Source organism: Eurytemora carolleeae, unplaced genomic scaffold (assembly GCF_000591075.1).
Source record: "Eurytemora carolleeae unplaced genomic scaffold, Eaff_2.0 scaffold5, whole genome shotgun sequence".
In the NCBI taxonomy this organism is placed as follows: domain Eukaryota; kingdom Metazoa; phylum Arthropoda; class Copepoda; order Calanoida; family Temoridae; genus Eurytemora; species Eurytemora carolleeae.
In genome coordinates this window covers 393,381-417,926 of record NW_019396741.1, presented here as the reverse complement: position 1 = coordinate 417,926, position 24,546 = coordinate 393,381, and the positions used below count along the sequence as shown (strand labels likewise).

At 30.5% G+C, this 24,546-nt stretch overlaps 2 protein-coding genes and 1 long non-coding RNA gene across 3 annotated transcripts in view; all 3 read right to left on the bottom strand.

Annotated features, from left to right (window-relative positions):
- Positions 1 to 5,084: 5,084 nt before the first annotated feature.
- LOC111708019 (uncharacterized) lies at positions 5,085 to 6,736 on the bottom strand. The gene is made up of 3 exons (XR_002766573.1): positions 6,660 to 6,736; positions 6,304 to 6,338; positions 5,085 to 5,132 (listed from the first exon to the last, which is right to left on the bottom strand). It is a non-coding gene; the product is annotated as an uncharacterized LOC111708019 (long non-coding RNA).
- Positions 6,737 to 9,666: 2,930 nt separating this feature from the next.
- The window catches only part of LOC111708062 (neural cell adhesion molecule 2), an 84,914-nt gene continuing 70,034 nt past the window's right edge, over positions 9,667 to 24,546 (bottom strand). Inside the window, exons 20-22 of the mRNA XM_023481314.1 lie at positions 10,531 to 10,584; positions 10,061 to 10,126; positions 9,667 to 9,710 (exon numbers count right to left, since the gene is read on the bottom strand). Of these exons, the coding sequence (XP_023337082.1) occupies positions 9,667 to 9,710; positions 10,061 to 10,126; positions 10,531 to 10,584 (164 nt within the window). The remainder of the gene's footprint in view (positions 9,711 to 10,060; positions 10,127 to 10,530; positions 10,585 to 24,546) is intronic.
- The window catches only part of LOC111708043 (uncharacterized), a 14,942-nt gene continuing 4,539 nt past the window's right edge, over positions 14,144 to 24,546 (bottom strand). Inside the window, exon 2 of the mRNA XM_023481288.1 lies at positions 14,144 to 14,176. Coding sequence (XP_023337056.1) covers positions 14,163 to 14,176 — 14 coding nt within the window. The 3' untranslated portion in view covers positions 14,144 to 14,162. The remainder of the gene's footprint in view (positions 14,177 to 24,546) is intronic.

Here is a 24,546-nt window from a genome sequence, read left to right as displayed (position 1 = left end):
TAAAAAAAATTTGGTTGCATCTACAGTGGAACCCATTAAACTGAAAAATAGGAAGACAATATTCAAGAACTTATTACTTAGACCCATTTTACTTATTAAGTTACTGGTAAAACTATGTGCCATAACAATATCAAATTTATATGATGCCTGAAGGTCGTCTTCCTGTACCAAAGTGTTTTGGTTTCCCACTGTACTGTATACCTGGGAGTTCTAACTGTGAATTCTGATAGATCCAGCACTGGAGGGTCGGGTCGACCAGCCTGCTGCAGGGTTAATGTGTACACTGGACTCCAGGTAGATACTCCAACCCTATAGTACAAGGTTAATGTGAACACTAGACGATTCAGGTAAAAATTCCAACCCTACAGTAAGTACTAAGATTAATGTGTACACTGGACTCCAGGTAGATACTTCAACCCTACAGTACAAGGTTAATGTGACTCCAGCTAGATACTTAACAACCATACGGCCTACAGTACAAGGTTAATGTGTACAATGTACTCCAGGTAGATACTCCAACCCTATAGTACAAGGTAAATGTGAACAGTGGACTCCAGGTAGATACTCCAACCCGGTACAGTACAAGACTAATGTGTACACTGGACTCCAGCTAGATAGTCCAACCCTACAGTACAAGGTTAATGTGACACCAGCTAGATACTTAACAATCCTACGGCCTACAGTACACGGTTTATGTCTACAATGTACTCCAGCTAGATACTTCAACCCTACAGTACAAGGTTAATGTGTACACTGAACTCCAGGTAGATACTCTAGTCCTGCAGTACAAGGTTAATGTGTACACTGAATTCCAGGTAGATACTCTAGCCCTGCAGTACAAGGGTAATGTGTACACTGGATTCCCGGTAGATAGTCCAGCCCTACAGTACAAGATTAATGTGTACACTGGACTCCAGCTAGATACTTTAACCCTACAGTACAAGGTAAATGTGACTACAGCTAGATACTTAACAACCCTACAGTACAAGGTTAATGTGTACAATGTACTCCAGCTAGATATTCAACCCTACAGTACAAGGTTAATGTGTACACTGAACTACAGGTAGATACTTCAACCCTACAGTACAAGGTTAATGTGTACACTGAACTCCAGGAAGATATTCCAACCCTACAGTGAAAGGTTAATGTGTACACTGGACTGCAGCTAGCTACTTCAACCCTACAGTAGAAAGGTTAAAGTGTACAATGCCTTCCAAGTAGGTGGTTAATAAGGATTATTATTAGTCTCTTATGCAAGCAAAGTGTTTGGTAAATACAAATATTGTGACCTTTTTTCTGTAAATTTAAAATAACTATTAAAGATTACAAAACAAATAGTTTGAAATAAAATCTACGTTATCTAAATAAATTTTATCTTTGTCAAGTTTCCAAAAAAAAAATTCTAAGACAATCTTAATGTTGTCTCTAAATTCACATTTTTTTTGACACATTTTATCTACCTGTTTCCTGCGCTGACCCTCACGGTATAAGTTCTAGCTGGAATTAAGTTTTCCAAGAAATATCTAAAACATAAGTTTTGTACAGTGAAACCCTCAATTTCGAATACATCGAAAGAATTTATCAAATGTCGTATTCTTCACTTTCTGATAATGGAATGTTGCAGATATTTAGTTTTTTAATTAAATGATTATATGGAACTCTTTAAAACTGTTCCCGCATATTCATGGCTATTTATTTATTTTCGCAAATACTGAAATTTACGTAATATCGTATAAAACTCATTGACAAATTTTCAAGACGACATTTGATAAATTCTTCCGATGTATTCGTTATTAAGGGTTTCACTGTAGATAATTGGTTTGTCTGACCATGGGACCAGATGACATGACCCTTTCAAAATTAAAAATAATTTCGATTTTATTTTTTAAATGGAAATCCATAATGAAAACTGACATCCTTCATTACATTTGTAACATTAAACGTTGAAATTTTAAATGAATCACTTTTTGTTTCAGTGTCACGCAAATTTAAAAAATGACGACAAAACTATCAGGCATTGCTTTGAAATTTTAGTATTAAAGGGACCGTGTTCGTAACTTTCAGGAATTGAGTCTTTGCTACAACTCAAATTGTTTAATCTTTATATTTTTGCAACTTTATGGTGTCCGTTACTGCACACCTTTCAAACTTAGACTTTTTGATCTTACAGAATTGATAGTTTGAAATATCAAAGGTCTATAATATTGGGTTGCAAAGATTAAGGGATAAGAAAATCTTGTGACACAGACTAAATTCCATTTGCCATGGTTTAGCTGAAGCAGAAATGCGCAAGTCTATTTTGCATAGGAACGACTATTGCAAACTGAAAAGAAAAATCTTATTCATGATTGATAAGACGAAGCCTTAAAGGGTAATGTTGTGAAACAGCTTGACATACTAATCTTCTTCAACTTTACAGTCCCTTTAACATAATAAATATGCACAGCATTCTTCTGGGGCATCTGAATTCCCACATGAACGTAGGGTCCAAACGGTTATAAGATGTTTTGACGTTTATAGGATACTTGCTGAAGTGCCCGGCGTTGTCCGTGGAATTAAAAGAAGAAAAAAATCTAATTTTGAATAATTTTTGTTTTCAGGCCAACGTTTTAGCCAGCTTTAGTGAAGAGCAGTATTATATAGACAAATAAATTATATACCAAACAGACAAACAAATTATATACCAAACAGACAAACAAATTATATACCAAACAGACAAAAAAATTATACCAAACAGACAAACAAATTATGTACGAAACAGACAAACAAGTTATATACCAAACAGACAAACAAATTATATACCAAACAGACAAAAAAATTATATACCAAACAGACAAAAAAATTATATATGAAACAGACAAACAAATTATATACCAAACAAACAAACAAATTATATACCAAACAGACAAACAAATTATATACCAAACAGGCAAACAAATTATATACCAAACAGACAAACAAATTATAAACCAAACAATTATATACCAAACAGGCAAACAAATTATATACCAAACAGACAAACAAATTATAAACCAAACAGACAAACAAATTATATACCAAACAGACAAACAAATTATATACCAAACAGACAAACAAATTAAATGCCAAACAGACAAACAAATTATGTACCAAACAGACAAACAAATTATGTACCAAACAGACAAAAAAATTATATACCAAACATAAAAATCAAGATATTACATTAATTTAATGTATTACTACTTTTTCCCATTTCAGATTAAAGCTGTATAAAATCCTATATTATCTGAAAACCAGAAGTTGACTTTTCAAATGATTAAATATTTAGATTTAGGCAAGTTTAAATATTGTGATGTTTAAATCGGATTTGTTTTTCCTCTCAAGGATTTGAATTTTAAAATCTTGGTTATTATACTTTAAATTCAAAATATTATATTTAAACAAAAAGTATAGGGGAGGGGGTAGGGTAGGCTTGGGTACCCCCTTGAAACAAAAACAAAAACAAAACCTCTGACAGGAGTCGTTCAGTGACCCTGAGTAATTCTCATAATGTAGAAGATATTGTCGTTTTTCTAGGCTAAAAAGTTTTTGATCATGATAACTCCTTTGTGTTTTCCTGCAGTAAAAATGCACAACTATCTTTTGTAGAGAAACCACAATTGAAAATAATCAGTTTTTAGAATTATAATTATTGATATCTACTTTATACCTGATCAGACGAGGGAGGGAAGGCACACCACATCTTTTTTTCGTCAGACCACAACTGACGTCACAATTCACCATTATTTCGTTCGACCACACCTTTCGTCCGGCATTGTTTACGTATTCATTTTTAAAGTACTTTACATTACCTTATTCGAATTTTGAGCAACTTCATGTCGTATATGATAATGGTTTAAAATATTCAAAGTGTACAAATCATGTAAATTATATGCAGTAGAGTACATTAATACAGTATGTTCCCTAGACTATTCATTTCAATTTCGATTTTTTTAAAGCTGCTAAATAAACTTTATAATCAATTAGGTGAATAAAAAACATCGTTTCATTTATAGTTATAGAGGAAAATCATCGTTTGTAAAGTGAAAGGCATAGAGTCTATGTGAAATGATCATTGGTCAATTATGAAACCAGCCATTTCATAATTTGGTCTTCTTTTAATATTAAATTTAGATTTTCTATAAAATGATGTTCCAGGGCCCAAAACGATATATAGCATACATATGTGAAGTACACCTGCAGTATGGAAACAGTACAACAAAAAAGGGCCTTTTCACATTTTTCTAGTATATTACCCGCTAATATATATTCTATTCTCGTTGAGAAGAACATCTTATGAAGGTTCAATAGGCATAACACAATTCAAGAAAATTTTTTTAAATTGTTGTTTCTGAAAATCTCATGGACTGTCACCTGCAAGTTGCAGATTAGGTGTAAAATAATAAAAAACAGAAAAGTGTGTGGTCTAGACAAAAATAGGTGTGGTCCGGACGAAAAATAAGAATTTTCTGTTTTGTGCTAATTTAGACTTAAATATCGTTTTATTTTCCGAACAAAATAAATTTTAAACAAAATCAATTCATGTTGAATAACATGACGTTGCTTAAATTGGAAAAAGTTTTAAAGACATAAAAATATACATTTGAAAACACGGAAGCAACACCTGAGTCTAAAACTAAAGAACGAAAAGTTCTGACTTAAATTTTAAGTTCATGGTTAAATGCCACTTCTGACTTAATTTAAACCTGAACTTTAACCTGATAGATGTATTTAGATAGAACAGATTAGAATAGAATGGAGTATTATAAAAGAATAAGACAAAATGATAGATGTATTTAGATAGAATAGATTAGAATAGAATGGAGTACCATAATAGGAGAAAATAAAATAATAGATTCAGATAGGATGGATTAGAATAGAATGGAGTGATGTATGGATTTTGAAAGAAAAAATATATATGTAATATTGGTTTAACTGTTCGATTCTGGTTTGTTTAAGTTAGTTAACTATTTTTTCTTCTGTGTATTTCTTTTTTTTCATATCAGTTGAACAAATCTGAATTTTTCAAGAAATTAAAGAAAATATAATTTGTAAAGTATTTTTTTACCTGTACTCCTTATATTCAGCTACATAGTAATCAATCGGGACTCCTCCTATCATCATATAAAAATATTATCAAGTATACTACGCAGTACGCACTGAGTGTCTTTAAAAACATTAGTGAAAACTAGGGCATCAATTCTCAACCGAATTTCGTTCTTTAGACGATGAAATAATCGACAAGACATTGTCCGGCCTTGTATAATTTTGCAACAAAGAAAATAAGTGTTTGCCACAAACTTAAATTTTCTAAACCCTATCTTTTCAACCTAGTGACGTAAACCCTATATCTTTTCAACCTAATGATGTAAACCCTATATCTTTCCAACCTAATGATGTAAACCTTTGAAATAGGGACTAGAAAATCAGAGTTTGTGGCAAAGACTTAATTACTTTAATTGACGCTTGAAAATTTGAAAATACTTTGAAGCATTTTTAGAGCTTTTTTCAGATTAATGCCACGCCTTAATTATTAAACAATTTTTAGTTTTTGTGACAGGTAATTAAAAATTTAATGTATAGAACCTTTTATCATGTTTGTAGCAAATTTAATTTTCCTATGTTTCTATTACTAAACAAATAATTCTGAAAAACATTAAATTGAAAATTTTAGACTGATGACATTTCCAAATAAAAATATAAAATTCGAATGAAAACCGACGCTCTGGCATCAATAACTCTGATAAAATACAATTTTCCATCGACTTCCTACAAGGTTAGTGTTTGTCTTACTGAAATTGGAAATTTTTCTTGGAAATTTTAATGTCCAAAAAACAAAAAATCCGTTCAAAATTGAGGCTCTGGAATCAACTACTGTTTTTTTGAGGTACGATTTAGTAAAGAGAAATGCCTATTTTTTTAAAAGAAAAAATAGCAATCAAGCTTTTTTTCTTCAGGTTAATCTACTTTTTCGGATAACGGATATTTGTATTTGAGATATATGCAAAAAGTAAAAAAAAAACGTTTTATTTATTTAACTGATTTTCAGGAAAATACAAGTAATTAGAAAAATTAATTTAATAAAAAAGAATAAAGTATTAAGAGAGAGGAAACCTATTTCAAATTAAAATCAACGATTCAAGATTCAAAGTTAGAGTTTTTACCACAAACTCAACCTTTCTAATCCCTATATCTTTGCGTCGCGACCTAATGGTGTAAACCTTTGATATTTCAAACTGATATGAACTAACAGTATATCAAAGGTCTTCTGCAAAGATTTAGCACCTGTGTATCGAGGAGAAACTATCCGGAATTGAATTCTGAAAAAAAGAATAAAGTTTAATTTCGAAATGCAAAACTTCCATTATTGATTTTCTTTTATGAAACTTATTGAACTCAAACTGGGAATGAGGATAAAAAACGCTTTAAACGTTCCACTCCTTACAGTGTTTAATTAAGTCCTAAAAATGCGTTTTTTAGTTATCTCATATTGTTACTTAATACATTTTAAGACAAGAGAAAATTCATAATAAATCTATACAACCATAGTAAATGATCTAGATGGAGGGAAATGGAGGTGCGGGGGGCATATTTTTAGACCAAGACTTACTTGGGTTGTAAAATATTATAGATAATCTTACCTTGTGCTAGATATTTTATCTACAATCAGCTGCTGTATTGAACCAGGAGCACTTGCTTCAATCACCTATTATATGCATATATACATTGATATATGTTTATATTTATAAATATATACAGAATCAGAGCATGGGATATCTATGCATATTGCATATATTTTTGGTTTGACTGTTTTTTTAACATCAAATGTCAAAACGGCTGTGACGATGTGGCTTAATTTTCCAACCCCTTGGAAGGTTTAATGTCGGTTAGAATTCTAAAAAGTATTTATTAATAAATAAACTGAGCTGAAAACTTTAGAATGAGATATCCTTAATCCCGATTACTTAATCTAACTGTCCAATGGACACACTTTTGATTTTCTTCTTAATCCTCTCTTTTGTATAAAAGTATACTATTGAAAACAATTACAGAAATGATGCTATATAGATTGGACTAATAATATCCGATTCATCTGAAGTCAGCTGTTCACAAGCGAGCTTTTAGAGCATTTAACAAAAATAAATTTAATCATGTTGATATGAATTTATTAAAAACAAATTTTTTCTCATTTGAGGACTATAGTCATTTTGAACGTTAGTTCTAATAAACATTAATCCAAAAATTCAGTTCCTTTAATCAATCATTAGTTCAATTGATATGACACCATTAACACTAGAAATGTTTTGAAACTAAAAACCGGTTTTTCAAAAGTTAAAGAGCGCATCTAAACTTGACACGCTGTTTTCAGCTAAAGTTTTCAGCTCTGAACACTTACACTTTCCTGATATCTATCTTTTTCACATTTGATTGTTTTAACAACAAAGAAATTGAACATTTGCCACAAACTCTGATTTTATACTTCATATCTCAAGACTCAATTACTTTTTATACTAGTAGAACAATAAGATTGAAATTTACACAATCATGTTGCCAAGATATATATGATAATAAGCATGTTTCAGTTTTCTGTTTCTTTGTATTTTGAAAATTTAAAATTTCATTCTCAAGGGATGAACATATGGGAGACCTTTTGTTTTCAACGGAATTCAAAGACACTGCAAGCAAATTAAGCTTCGTTCGATATTAACGCACAGATTGTGTTTTTTAGAAGCGGGATTGCACTGAAATCTTTAAAATAATCAACAATGGAATTGAGTCTTTGCAACCAAATGTCGTAAGTCCAAGATATTTCAAACTTTAGATTCTGTTAAACAAAATCAAATATCAAAGGTTTGGTGGGGGGGGTATAAATATCTGAAGGGCACAGCGTTGACCGTAGAACAACAATTTTGAAAAGAAATGATTTTTAAAAAATCTGATGAAAAAAAATTTCGAATTTTTTAGCCTAAGATGCGGCGGCCACCCATAAGTGTCCACAAAAAATGTCAGCCTAATTGGTCCAGCCGTTTGGCCGGCTATAGGCAACAAATATATATATATGAATGTCTTGTTTCATTATATAGATAACAGAACTAGCTAAAGGGCCCGGCGTTGCCCGTGGAAAAAAATAGTTTTTTAAATTTTTTTTTAAAAATATGAAAAAATGTGAAAAATTTGAAGAAAATTTTTTTTCGAATTTTTAGCCAAATAAAAACAATAATAATAATAAAATTATAATAACAAAAATAACAATTTTTATGATATATATAAAAATAACGATAATGAAGTTATCTTGTAGAATAAGTGAAAGTAATTCCTTTTTTTCGAAATAAGTGATATCGTTTTTCTTTAATTTTTAATTCTAATTTAATTTTTAATTGGTTGCACTTTCCCCTACTCTACACTTTATCCTACGAACAATATTTTTCAAAAGATCTCATTTAGCCCATTAAATATTTATACGAAATGTGTAATTTTAATAAAAAGTACAGTGTTAAAAGATAATGAAAAAGTAAAAAAGAATAAGTAGCAATAATATAGAAAAAGATAATGTGAGCCATAAAAAAGAACTGGAAATAAACGTTGGGATATAAATAAATGTAGTAAATGCACTACTACTATAAACGCTTTTAGACATGTGTCAATCCAAGTTCATCACAAATACCATAGTCAATATCAATCCGGATAGGACTCAGTCTGTATTCTCAGGTATCTGTCTTACAAGATACAATTCAACCCAGAACTCAAGGTTCACACAAATACCATAGCCAATATCAATCCATATATGGCTCAGTCTGTATTCTCAGAGATGGGAACTTTTGAATGGGATATCCTTAATCCTGATCGGATAATTAATCTGGAGATTAAAAATGAGTGGAGAACAAGCAATATTTAATCTGCAGATTAAGAAAAAGAGTGGATTAAGCCTTAATCCTGATATCCACCATTCTAAAGTTTTCAGCTCAGGTATCTGTCTCAATCAGGAACTTAAGGTTCACACAAATACCACATGTATTATTACAATTCTGACGTTTATTTATATTTCTACGCTACAGATTAAGTTAATAAACGTAATTACAAGTTTTGCGTCGTTATATACCTGTGTAGTTAAGCTAATCCCAATACAGGTTTTGCATAGTTACAGACAAAGCTAGGTTAGATTAATCATAATTCAAGTTATGCATAGTTATTTATAAATATATAGTTGCCATCTGAGAAAATATTTATTTTTTGATAAATCCTAAAGCTACTAACATTGTGTTCGTAAAATATTAAGCAATTCGAAGTTATGAACATTTTGTTCTAAATCCAGAACAGAATGTTAACATCCCTAATATACTATTTGTAACTTTAAACAAAGAGTTTAAGTAAACAAAAAACTGTTTCGGAATCGTTAAGCTAGGATTCTTTCTACCAGTGAGTTTAAGTTCAACCAATCGCATATTTTGAAAGGGGTGCTACCGAAAAAGAAGATTAAAAAAATACTGGGGCTTAATTTAAAGTGACCTTCCATTTTTAGAGTGGAATGTTTGATTCACAACAGTAAACTTTAAACCTTAAACTGTTTAAGAATGGCGAACTTGATTATTCTACATAAATAATTGTAATTGTTGAACACTATGTTTTTATATAAGAAATATTAATATATTAATACTTTCTTTTCAACGAAGCAGTAAAAACTAAAAACCTCGCTGAACACAGAATATTTTAGATTTTTGAGGAATATCTGTAACGCCGGCTACGTTGAATTCCCACTGTACGCTAGCGTACACTCCAAGTTTACAGAAATTTAAACACAATTTTTGAGATAAATGCAAAAAGTTTTCTGTCCATTGCAATTTGGGCATTCCCCTTTTGCATGTACACCCTCAGCTAGCTTTTGGTGTGTACTGCAACAATCTGTAGGACAGTGGCCGAAGAAATAGTGGGGTCTAGTGAAGAGTGTGGATGTCACTTAGATTAATTGTGGGAGGGGGGGGGTCTTATTAATTGGATTCCATTTTAATTGGATTTAAAATAAACTAATTAAAAGTTTGCTTACCTATATGCAGTTGACTGAATGACTGTATCGAGTAGATTTTAAAGTTTCTGTCCAGATTATCTCGACCTTCAATATATTTAAAGTTTCTGTCCAGATTATCTCCAGATTATCTCGACCTTCAATATATTTAAAGTTTCTGTCCAGATTATCTCGACCTTCAATATATTTAAAGTTTCTGTCCAGATTATCTAGACCTTCAATATATTTAAAGTTTCTGTCCAGATTATCTCGACCTTCAATATAATTGAGAAATGTTAATATGTTTGTTTCCTCAAAATAAATGGTTTAGCTGCTGAGTGGAAAAGAAAACTCGCCCACACAATATTTCCTAATAACTTTTTTTTGTAAACTTTTGAAAACTTTGCTTAATGTCAGGTTGCAAAGATATAAGAAATCAAAATAGAAAATCTAAAAGTTTTTACCATTTTGAATTTAAAAGTATTTTTGTATTATATTTATATAATTTGTACCTATCTGTTGACCCCTGTGCCACCAACTAAGACTTGCTCCGGGAAGACTTACAACTAAATAAAATCTAATATAAATATTCTTAAGAAATTATACCGAAACTTATAAAATAAGATCAAACCATAATTGTGAGTTGTTTTTAGAGAAATATAGAAAACTTAAATTTTTAATTATAATAAATTATATAGTTCTGAGCTAAAACTAGTTTTTGATACAATTTGATTTTAATTTCCTTGCAAGTTTTGCAAAATGAAAAGGCAAATTTTAGAAAATTATTCTTATAGTTTTTTAAATGGACTATTAATGTATTTTAAGTGACCTTACTATTAAAAAGAGGGGCACACCCGATTCACGAAGCAAATCGATCTTTAAACTTGATGTGGAAGATATCGCCGTTTTTCTAGCTTAAAGGGAGTGACCGGCTATGTAAGGTAGTTGAACTGAGTATGCAGTGTTGGGGAAAACTTCTTTAGGATTCATTTGAGACATATTAAACTTTTTAAAAGTCTGTAAATCCTAAGTTGGGGGTGGTTACGTTTTTTCAGATTTATTTTTTTTAAATTATTAATTAACGACGACATAAAATGTAAAAATATTTTACAATAAACTACAGACGTCATGTTTAGGAACATTTTGAGAAAATAAAAATTAATCTTATCATCGAAAATAAGTAATCTTGTTCAATTATTAGTTTCTATTATCTCATTATTCTAGTTTCTCGTTATTCACAAAGATGTTCGCAGATTTTCTATAGTTATTATTGAAAAGACGACATTTAAAGAATTTGAAGAAATCTGCGAATAAATTCAAAGAAAATTAGAAATTCAATATAATAATGAAAACGAAATAATCGATTTTAGTATTGATTTATTGACAAATTTCTTTTGTGAAATATGTTCCTAGCCATCTAATTAGATTACTGTATAATTTTTACTTTATTTTTCGTTGTCGTTATTTAATAATTAAAAAAAAACTAATTCTGAAAGCGTATCCACCCCCAAATCAGGAGTTTTGAACGTCGAATTTGCGCTCAAACACAGGATTTACAAATCTTTAAAAAGTGAAATATGTCTCAAATGAATCCTAAAGAAGTTTTCCACAACACTGCGTCCTCAGTTCACGATATTTGAATTTCTATTTCCATATTTTTATCTCTAAACATGAACCATGCGAAAAAAATTTTGTCGTTTTTTTCATCCTGTATGTTGCTGTTGTATTTGTTAACCTTTTTCAATTTTAAGATGTTCATAAACACTATTATTGAAGGAAGATGTTCATAAACACTATTATTTTATTAATTTTTATAATTTAATTAATGCTTAAAGCATAAAGTCTGACCGCGTCAACCTTGCTGCACCAGCTAGTCCTGTCCATAGAGGTCGGTACAGTGCAAAATGGGACCAGAAAGGTTGACCTGGATGGAAAATCAAATGTACTATGGCTGACCGTGGGAAATCATTTGCTTTATAACATCAAATGCACATGTAAAATTCCTTAAATGTCGTCTTCCTTCTCCAAAGTTTTAGGGAGTTCTTTTGCACAATGAAACGTTTTGAAACGTTTTGATTGACAGAATTATAGCTACACTTTTGAAATTAAAATGCAGCCCACATCACCCTAGGTTTTATAAGCAACATTTTAATCTGACATATAGCAAACGTTATATCGACTAATCAATTTAGTATTTGGAGAAAAAAATATGATACTTTTGATTTACAGAATTACATTTTTAAAATGATTTCTAATTTTTCTATTTTTGGAGGTTTTAAAATATTTTCTCCTGAAACACTTAATTTTGTATGTTTTTGTTATATTTCACAAATAAATACTTTCTTAACAATAGATGTATATGTTCCTCTCACGTTAACGTTAGGTATAAGTACCAATAACGTTAACGCTGAACGTTTACGTTATATAGAATATATTCAAACGCTTCCTATTACTGTGACGTAACATATAAAAACGCATATTTTATGTTACGTTACATTATCGTTGACATCTCTAATCTACAGTCCTAATGTTTGTTTAAAAACCTCTAAAATTTGGAATATGATTATATAATATATTATATATATATTATATAATATCATTAAGTTAAATTTTGTTGAAATGGGTTTTCCTTCAATACATAAATGTCTCTGCTACATTTTACTTTTTATAATATAATCATCCAAGTAAAAAAGTATTGTTTTTTCTTAAAGAAAATGTTATTTTTCTGTTTTTCATTATTAGTTGTTGACCAAGGTAAGTTAGAAAATTGAGTTTCAGAAAGTTTAGAAGCTTTGCCTCTGTAACAGATTCAGTAATTCAGCTTTTCAGACTTTATACACTGTAAATTTATAGATATTTCCCAGTTTATGAACTGTAAATTCATAGAAATTTCCCAGTTTATGCACTGTAAATTCATAGATATTTCCCAGTTTATGCAGTGTAAATTCTAGATATTTCCTAGTTTATGCAGTGTAAATTCTAGATATTTCCCAGTTTATGAACTGTAAATTCATAGAAATTTCCCAGTTTATGCACTGTAAATTCATAGATATTTCCCATTTTATGCATTGTAAATTCTAGATAATTCCTAGCTTATGCACGATAAATTCTAGATAATTTCTAGCTTATGCACCATAAATTCTAGATAATTCGAAGTATACGTAGCATAAAATCTAGATAATTCCCAGTTTATGCATTGTAAATTCCAGATAATTCCCAGTAAATGCACGGTAAATTCTTAATCCTTCCCAGTTTATGTACTTTAAAAATAGGACATCTCCAAATCTATGCATTGTAAATTCTAGACAATTCACAGTTTATGCACTGTATATCCTGGACCACTCCAAAATATTCACTGTAAATCATTGAAGTTTTCAGTTTACGCACTGTAAATAGGAAACAATTCCTTATTTATGCACTTTCATCCAAAATTCTCAGTTTCTTAGTCTGGGTCAATTCCAAGATTATGCACTATAAATTTGGTACAATTTCAAGGTTATGCCCTGTAAATCTGGTGCAATTCCAAGATTATGCACTGTAAATTTTGTACAATTCCAAGATTTCACCCTGTAAATCTGGTACAATTTTAAATTTATTCACTAGAAATCCGAGAAAAAAAATCCTTGTAAATTAGAGATATGAAGACTTCTCTCAAGAATCAATTTATTAATGAAACCTTAAAATATTCTAGAAATCAATAAAAATTAAAAGTAAAGTATCTGAAATTTCTAAAAAAAAATATTATATTTAATAATTATGATATTAAGTTAGGATAGATATAGAGAAATAGAACTAAATGCTTAATCATAAGTCTTAGAGGAAAACAACGTCTATAATTTTAGAAAAACACTGCAAACTAATAGTCACTAAGTTGAATAATCTTTGTAAGTAATTAAAATTCACAGAATTGACCCCGAAATTAAGTCCCCACAAGTTTGATCCAAGTCTAAGAATCCTTTTTCTATCTACCATAATTAAGATATTTTATGTAAAGTCTTCTTGAAAAATCTTTACAGTTTCAACACAAAGAAATATGTTTGTACAACTTTCTTCCATCTTCTAAGTGGATTGCTCAGAATGGTAAGATTTAGCTAACAGTGTAAGAATTGCATAACTTTTATTTTACAGAAATAATACTTTATCATTAACAGCAGACTCCTTCATCAGAAAGTTCACAGCAGTAAGTCTCTGCTCTCTCGGTGAGAACTCCAGCAAGAACAGGCATGGCAGCAGGCATGAAAGCATCAATGTAGACACCACATCCCTCAGCAGCTCCAGTACCAACACAGAAACCATCTCCCTTCAAGAAATCAATGATTTCAGCAATTTTGGCTTCAGACTCAATGACACCAGCAACAGCAGTGATACTACCGGTACATTCATCACAGGTTGGTGCTTTAACAATACTCTTCTTACCACATGCTCCAAGAAGGTCACACACACTGTTGGCCTCAAGGAATACAGGGTACATGGCCAAAGCAATTCCCTCCCACCAAGTTCTTACTCCAGTCTCACATCCAGCAGGGTCATCAAGAAGAGGACAGACGGAGGCAACAAGGATCTCAATTTGCTCCTCTATGCTTCCAGCACTCTGGAGGTAGCCTCCGAGCTTGCCTGCAAAAGACAGGCAGTCATCGCAAGTGAATTCAGCACTGGCGGAAGAGGCAAGGCAGGTCAGGGCAATAACAATAAGCATCTTCATGTTCAGACCTCTTCTGTTTCTTCTGTAGGAGGAGAGTAGAATACATTTTTTTTCTCACATTTGACTTTTATACCTGGTGTTATCTATTATTATCCAAAAACAATAACTTATATAAGTTCTGTATCTTTTATAATATGTTTGTTCTACAAGTGAAAAGATAAGAATCTCTTAGGTCAAACAGGCATCCTGTTTGACTATCTAGCAGAAAAATATCCCTATCCTTGTTCTGTATTAAGATTAATTCTGCCCCATAATTTGCTAGATTTCAATATTTCATTAAATGTAACATGCAAGTAAATTATGAAGGGATTTTTGCTGTATCGGCTTGACTTGTAGCAAAAAGATAAGAATAATGTTGGTTAAACACCCATATTTGCTTTACACAAAAATGTTTTCTTGCAAATTTGCATATTTTAAGTTCAAGGTGTCTCAGAAAAAAAGAATTTTCTGTTTGATTATTTTTGTTTTGTTGACACTAATTAAAAGATTTTTTTATAACAGTTTGAAGTTTGGCATTCTAGCTTGGTTAAAAATTGATATTAGTGATAGTAATTGTAAAAGGAAAACATTGTTAAAATATTAAAACAAAGGTCGTCCTACTTCAATCTTAACTACCTGGGTCTTCCGATGTATACCCAACATCCACTGTATGGGTATTTTCAACATGAGGGAATTATCCACATGTTAAAATTCATTCACTCATTATCAAACAGAGCAGTAAACTGCATAGTTAGTTAAATATGTTTTAAAATTATTTGATTTTGATTATAACCTACAATATTTCAGAATTATGTAAACCATCATTCACACTGGACTACATGTCCAGAAACCTCTACTTTTATGACTTTTTTTTCGGCTTATGTACGTAAACAAGTTAATTATTTTTGATTTAAAATTCTTTCCTTTTTTAAATTGCTTTAAAGAAAATGCCACTTAATCGGAATGAAATAATAAGAAAATTCCTTCATTGTCATTTCTTGTATCAATGCAGTTTAAACAAACTTCTTCATATTCAATTATTTTTCTTTTATCCTTTCTATGAAATTTATTTTATTTTTTGAAGGTTTTAACTTTTCTACATCAATGTTAAAATTTACTGAATAAAGTCCTGTGCTGTACGTTTTATTTCAACAAACGTATTTTTGTATTCACAGCTATGTTGTATTATTGTAACAATGTGTGATTTTGTTGATCTTTTACGATCAGCAATTCAAGGATCTTTATAGATCGCTGAGATCATAGCTACCTAGGGGTATCATGCCCCCCCCCCTTTTACCCTTTGGATAGACTTTTGAATCCTAACGGATTTATTTGAGTTTGCATGTGAATTCTATAGATAACCCAAGCCACGCCAACTGTTCCGTTATTCCAGAGGCCCGGGCGCTGGTGGGATGGCCGGCCAGCTCCCGGGGAACTAGGGTTAAGCTCTAGGCTAGGGTGGAAGAAAATTTGGGGAAAAATGGCAGTTGAAGACCAGCTCCCTAGTTAATAGGTTCCCCTGGAGATTTCCCATCACTCTGAACTATTCTCAATTCATGCAATTTGATTTGTATAGTATTTTCTTATAGTATTTGTATCTTTGTAAATAATAATAAATTGTAAGAAAAACCGACTCGTCGAATATTAGATCAAATGAGTAGTTGTATTGATTCATTTTTCTTTCATATATAATATTATATTAGAACTTGGCTTTTAGAGGGCTTCAAGCCCATCTTCTATTTTAATGGTGAACATGCTCTTTGTGTGTACATTGTAAAACAAAACAAAAACATTTGTGGATTTCATCAAAAACTTTCGTGGATTTTCAAAAATTTTATGAAACTCATTTGATGGAGGCAAATTTTTAAAATTTTGATCATTCATAAACCTACCCTGGAATCACATGAAGTCCCACACAAATTTGGGCCTGATCGGTTCAGGCATCTTGACGTTTATTGGATAAAAACAGACAAGCAAATTATATATATATATATATATCAGTTGAAACGCAACAATCTTCTTATAACATTTTATTCATATATATATATATATATATGTATATATATATATATAGATATATATATATATATATATATATATATATATATATATATATATATATATATATGTATATATATATATATAGATATATATCAGTTGAAACGCAACAATCTTCTTATAACATTTTATTCATATATATATATATATATGTATGTATATATATATAGATAGATAATATACAACAATTTAAAAGGATAAAAACTGTATAATTGAATTTTACTGGTGCAGGGGAAGATGCCTTACAAATTATTTTAGGCATGTCACCACCTGTAATAACACAACAGACCATTAACGACTGGAGCTGTCAAATTGTTGAAAATTTTGCAATAACATGGTTAATAACATTGAGATGGTTAACAAAAAGTAATTTAAAAGAAAACATTAAATGTTGTTAAAAAAACAAATGTTCCGTTCTTACCTTTAAATTAACAGCTACCTGAATTTTTTCTTTTTGAACGGTTTGAACTAACTTTTAACCAAACAACTAGAAAAAGTTGAAACATGCCCAGCCCTTCATACATCTTGCAGCTATCAGCTCTTAATGTTATATCCAGTATTGCCATTGTTCACATCAACTTTTCCTCTTTGTGCAACTTTGCCCTTATTTAATCCCCTAGTGTTTGCTGTTTAACCAGTAAGGATTTCATAATCTAAATAGAATTTTTTTCTATTGAGACCCTTCTGAAATAACATAATGTATTCCAAAAACAAATATACCAAATTTGCAAATTCAATCAAGTCAAATTATGGCAATATTTAAACTGTCATAACTTTACAAAAATTAAGGCATCAAATAGAGATTTGTACCACTAAATGTTACATTTTGTCAAGTTAAGGTTATCTGAAAAATTATATGTTGAGTATTTAAAGACTATTATCTGATTGGCCATAAGGTGTCTCTGCTGATGGGGGATTGCAACCCACACCGGTTTTACCTCTAACCCATAAATGCCATCACAAAATGGTAATTCTGGCATGTGCTTACCCCAGTAGACTATGTCCCACACCTGTATTCCCTTCCATCAAAGAGTCTGCACCTATTCTACTTATAGACAAATGCAATATTAATTTATATTTTTAAAGGCGTCATCCAATCTATCATCCATCTAAATATTTGTAACCTGATGGTATAAACCTTTGTTATTTCAAACTTAGATAATTTATCTAACAGCATTTTATTTATAGTTTGAAATATCTAAGGTCTAAACCATTGTTTTGCAAAGATTAAGGAATTAAAAAATCAGAGTATGTGGCAAGGACTCAATTCCAATTTTCAGATTATTGAAGATAGCTTTCCAAAAATGTATGCAATGAAATAGATTAGAATCACAATAAGGAAATAGTTGCCCCCCCTCTCCAGTTTCAAAGGATTATTGTAAAATAGGGTATATGTTTTTATGATCAAATAGTTCTACACTGTAAACGTGAAAATTTTGCTAATTTATGCTGAGCAAAGAGGACCTTATTGAGCATAGCATATATTAGATGCAAATTTTTTAATCTAACATGTTTTACTTAGAAGTAGATATTTTTATTTTTAATAACACCATCTCTTTTCCTCGTTCAATTTTTTCCTTCAGATAAATTTGGCGCTATTCCCGCGTAAATATTTTTATGCTGAGTAGTTCCGGCAAATTATTTGACTGTTCGTAAAATCCAATTTTCCTCAAAACATGTGGCTCTTTCTTTCGTAAATAATTTTATTTAGAATATTGCGAACACTTCTTTGAATAAATATTTCTTTATTAACTTTATTTAGAATATTGCAGACACTTCTTTGAATAAACACTTCTTTATTTACTTTATTTAAAATGATGCTGACACTTCTTTTAATAAATATTTTATGTATTTCAGGTGTTGTATGTGCAGATTTTACTTAATGTTTATTTATTTTATGTAAGTATACAAATTTAATCAAAAACATATCATAGCGAAAGCATCAAATTAATATCTCACGGACTTAATGCAAAATCAAACCAGTAACATATTCAGGGGGAAGGGGAAGTAAAGTACTCTCCTCTGTAGTTTTGATTTTACACACAGGTACGAGAAAAGCGAATCTAATTGGTTACTTTTAAGAAATTCAAATATTAAGCATATTTTCAAATAAACTCAACCCATGACGGCCCTTTCTATCGTGAATAAATTTATTAAGTATATTGTAGACGCTTCTTTATAGATTTTTATGAGTAATTCCGGCAAACTTTTAAATGTGACTAAAATGTGATATTTTTAATAATTTCACATACAGTGATAACTAAAAACTCCAAAAAAGGAAGACAATTTATAGATAAAGTTAAAATGAATTACTAATTATTGATTTAATTAGTGTCAGTAAAACTATTTGCTCTGTAAGAACATCAAATTCACTTAAGAATTGCTATAAAGTATACTTCCTATTTCAGTGTGTTCTAGTTATCACTGTAGCATATTGAAGACACTTTTGGAAATTTTGGAAACATTACTTTGGAAACTTTGTTATTTACTACTTGAAAACAATAACATATGCGTACATGAAACATTAACATTTTTTATTTTAGGTGTTTTATATTGTGATTTGACTGAATGTTTTTGTTTCATTGTCCAGTTTTTCTAATTATTTATGTTTATAAAATTTATGAAAAACATAGACTGCTCTAACAAATTGCTATATAGTTATAGTTAATATATTGTTTGTATAATATAAGCTTATATTTTTAATGTTTTTACATACAGGCCAAAAGTTTGAGAGCAGGTTTTGATGCTTAAAATAGTAAACCTTTAAAACGTTTTACATATATTCTCATTTAGTGATATATTTGCCCCTAAATATTTGTTCTTATCTATCTTACAGTATTTAGAAAATTGTTTTGAGTAACGCAAAATGTGTTTTTTTCAAATTAGGGGCTAAAGAGTTTTGTACTAGGAGGGGGTTGGATGAAAATATAGCTGAGAGAGGGTAAAAAGATACAAGTTTGGACAAAATTCAGAAACAAATAGTGGGGCTGTATATACCATTTACCAAGTACCAGTTACTCCTCCCTTCGTAATTTAAATTTTGAAACGCCCCTGTCTTCAGTTTCAACATTTTGCTCCCCCATGGGGAGAGAGGAGGAGTGGGGAGGGAGGTGTCATTTTTCTTTTATGAGCGGGAAAGAGGGAGGGGGTTTCCTGCAGTTTAATGAAGACAAATTCACACAAATATACAGGGCTTCCTAAAATTTGATGGTAAACATTGACGACTTTTCAAAATACACAGTGTTTCCCAAAATGCAAAACATTAACACTTTTTTTTTAATATTCAGTGATTCCCATAATAATAATAATAAGTGAAGACAACTTCTAATAAAGATACAGTGCTCCCCAAAATAAAACGGTAAATATTGATGAGTTTCCAAACCATATACAATGATTCCCTAAATAAAATAAAAATGAAAACAACTTTTATAAATTTACAGCGCTCCACAAAATAAAATAATTAACAAAGACAACTTCTCAAAAATATGCAATGTTTCCCAAAATTAAATGTTAAATGATGACGACTTTTCATTATACATTTACGGTGCTTCTCAGAAAAGCTGGTACGCTATGGAAAAGTTGTCTTCCCATTTTGTTATGGGGAGCACTTCATCTTTATAAAAAAGTTGCCAATGTTCAGTATTTAGTTTTGGGATGCACTAAATATTTAATATAAGTCGTCTTCATTTTCCACTTCATTTTGTGGAACACTGAATATTTCTGAAAAGTCATCTTAAACATACAGTGCTCCTTAAAACAAAAGGAATAAAGGGAATGTAAAGGAAAAAACCTAAGAATCTCAGGCGTTGAACGATACATGTAATACATCTTCCTGATGTTCCTGTTTCTAGAAATTGATATAAAACTGTGTCAAAATTATACCAAAACGTTTATATTTGTAAAATATTCGTCGTATTAAACAGACCATATTCACCAAATACGCAACCAATATGGTCTGTTTAATATGACGAATATTCATAGAAAGGATATTTTTAAACAAAACATTTGATAAACAAGGCATTTCATGGAAAGGATATTTCATAGACAGGACATTTCATTGACAGGATATTTCATAGAAACCATTCATAAGAAGTATTTCATAGACTGGATATTTCATAGGAAGGACATTTCATAGACACAACATTTCATACACAGGACATTTCACAAACAGTACATTTCCTCTATGGGACATTGCATGCCAGGACATTGCATAACAGACTTTATAAAAGACATTTCATAGACGGGAAATTTAATAGATAGTACAATTCATATAAGACATTACATAGACAGGATAATTTATAGACAGGCAGAATATTACATAGACAGGATATTTCACAGACAGGACATTTCATAAAAAAAAGGATATTTCAGAGACAAGATATTTTAAAGACAGATTACTTCATAAGCAGGACATTTCGAAGACAGTTTATTTTATAGACAGGACATTCATAAAAGACGGGATATTTCATAGACAGAATACTTCACAGACAGGACATTTCATAGAAAAGAAAAGAAATTTAATAGAAAGGATATTTCAGAGACAATACATTTCACAAACAGTACATTTCCTCTATGGGACATTGCATGCCAGGACATTGCATAACAGACTTTATAAAAGACATTTAATAGACGGGAAATTTTTGACAGGATATTTCATAGAAACCATTCATAAGAAGTATTTCATAGACTGGATATTTCATAGGAAGGACATTTCATAGACACAACATTTCATACACCGGACATTTCACAAACAGTACATTTCCTCTATGGGACATTGCATGCCAGGACATTGCATAACAGACTTTATAAAAGACATTTAATAGATGGGAAATTTAATAGATAGTACAATTCATATAAGACATTTCAGAGACAGGATAATTTATAGACAGGCAGAATATTACATAGACAGGATATTTCACAGACAGGACATTTCATAAAAAAAGAATATTTCAGAGACAAGATATTTTAAAGACAGATTACTTCATAAGCAGGACATTTCGAAGACAGTTTATTTCATAGACAGGACATTTCATAGAAAAAAAGAATATCTCAGAGACAAGATATTTTATAGACAGATTACTTCATAAGCAGGACATTTCGAAGACAGTTTATTTCATAGACAGGACATTGCATGAACAGGATATTTCATACACAAAAAATTTCATAGACAAGACATTGCATTGAAAGAAAATTTCATAGAAAGGATATTTCATAAACAGGACATTTCATAGAAGCTATTTCATCAAAAAGTAAATTTCATAGGAAGGACATCTCATAGAAAGGACATTTCATAGACACAACATTTCATACACAGGACATTTCACAAACAGTACATTTCCTCTATGGGACATTGCATGCCAGGACATTGCATAACAGACTTTATAAAAGACATTTAATAGACGGGAAATTTAATAGATAGTACATTTCATATACAAGAAATTTCAGAAACAGGAAATTTTATAGACAGACAGAATATTACATAGACAGGATATTTCACAGACAGGACATTTCATATACAGAAAATTTCAAAGACAAGACATTGCATTGAAAGTAAATTTCATAGAAAGGATATTTCATAGACAGAACATTTTATAAACAGGACATTTAATAGAAAGGAAATTTCAAAGAAAGGATATTTCATAGACAGAACATTTTGTAGACAGGACATTTCATAGAAGCCAATTCATCAAAAAATAAATTTCATTATAGAAAAGACATTGCATGGAAAGGATATTTCATAGATAAAAAATTTCATAGAAAGGAAATTTCATAGAATGGATATTTCATAGACAGAAAATTTCATAGACAATGCATTTCATGGAGAGGAAATTTCATAGAAAGGATATTTCATAAACAGGACATTTCATAGAAGCTATTTCATCAAAAAGTAAATTTCATAGGAAGGACATCTCATAGAAAGGATATCTCATTAAAGCCATTTCATCAGACAATATATTTAATAAATTTGATAGAAAGGATATTTCATAAACAGAACATTTCATAGAAAGGATATATTAAAGCCATTTCATCAAACAATATATTTCCTCAAAATGATATTTCATAGACAGAAAATTTTTATAGACAAGAAATTAAATGGAAGGAAATTTCATATAAAGGATATTTCATTAAAGCCAATTTCATCAAAAAATATATTTCATAAAAAGGACATTGCATAGACAGGACATTTTTATTGTGTCAGTAATGTATGAGAGTATGTAGTTTTTCGTTTAAAGATATGAAAATCGGATAAATCAATTTTATCAAACTTTAAAGTATCAAAGGTGTTCACTACACACTAACTTTTAACATCGGATTGACTTTTAAGTTTATTAGATTTTCAGGTAATTTTGGGTGGGTGAGATTATAGATCTCAAGGAATAGATACATTGCAATACAGGGTTAAGAGAGGGGGGAAGGCCAACCACAACAATTTCTCGTCCGAGCCACATTCTCCTAATTTTCTCGTCTGAGCCACCTCGAAATCCTCGTCCTTTCAATATTATTTTTTTTGGTGTCCAATCCTTCTAGATAAAACTGTTTTTTAGAATCAAGTCACGTTAGGGCATAAATGAAATATCAAATTTTTGTAAATTGAAAAAAAAGTTTCAATTGAATTAAATATTTCAAGTTTAATGTCTCTAGAAATGTTCATCTTTTTTACGAGCATTTTCAGATATTCCTGATGTAGAATGCCGCAAATAATTCTAAGTTTATAGAACTTCAATCTTTTTTGTTAACTTTAATGAAAACCAAAGAATTTTCCGGGTGGTTCCATGGGGAAAATTATAGGCAGATGAATGCTGAATATTTTGCTTTTTTATTTTATATCACAAAGGTTATCCATTACGGAGGCAGAAGATATTTAAGTTTTACATAAATAAAGTTTGACATCATTCTCATGGGTTTGAAGGTTCCAACATGATATAATCATTGCAATACTTTAGTCCATCCATATTTTATGCCCTAACGTGGCCAGAATTGGAAACTTTTTAACGCAAAATAATCGAAGGACGAGGATTCCGAGGTGGCTTGGACAAGAAAATGAGGAGAATGTGGCTCAGACGAGAAATTGTTGTGGCTGGCCTTCCTCCCCTCATTAAGAGGATGGTGGATATTTTTTAATTCCTATATCTTTGCAACCCAATGTTGTATAACTTTCAAAAGATGAAATCTGTTAGATCAAATAATCTAGGCTTGAAACACTAAAGGTTCCAAACATAAAGGGATTAGAAATGCACAAAGACTCAATCTTTTTCTTTGGAAAAAAATCTTATTTTAGACTTAAACCCGATATTTTTAGTGTGAGTCGATTTTTTCAAAAATAAAATTAGCTTGTTCTAGAAATGCTTTTTTCCATAGAATCTACAGGGTGAGTCCAAAAAAAGTGTGATTTGCGGCGCCTAGTGCAAAATTGTACCATTTTATGTGCAACTCTCCTGTATGGAAGTTTTGCAATATTTTTTGAAAATTTGTAATTTTTTTTGGTACTTCAATGGCCCAAAAGAAACTCCGCGAACCTTATTTTTCTCTCTCTAAGTTCAGAAAAGCAAAAGTGTGTATATAAATTATTTCTATCGAAATCTAAAATTTTAAAAAGATTGAATCACAGAATCACAGAAAAATTTGCATTCTGAGATTCTGTGATTCAATATTTTTAAAATTTTAGATTTCAATAGAAACAATATATTCGCACATTGTTGTTTTTATGAACTTTTGATTTTGAGAGAAAAAAAGTACGTGGATTTTTTTTGGGCCCCCCCAGTTTGGAGAACCCAGACCGCCATCGGGT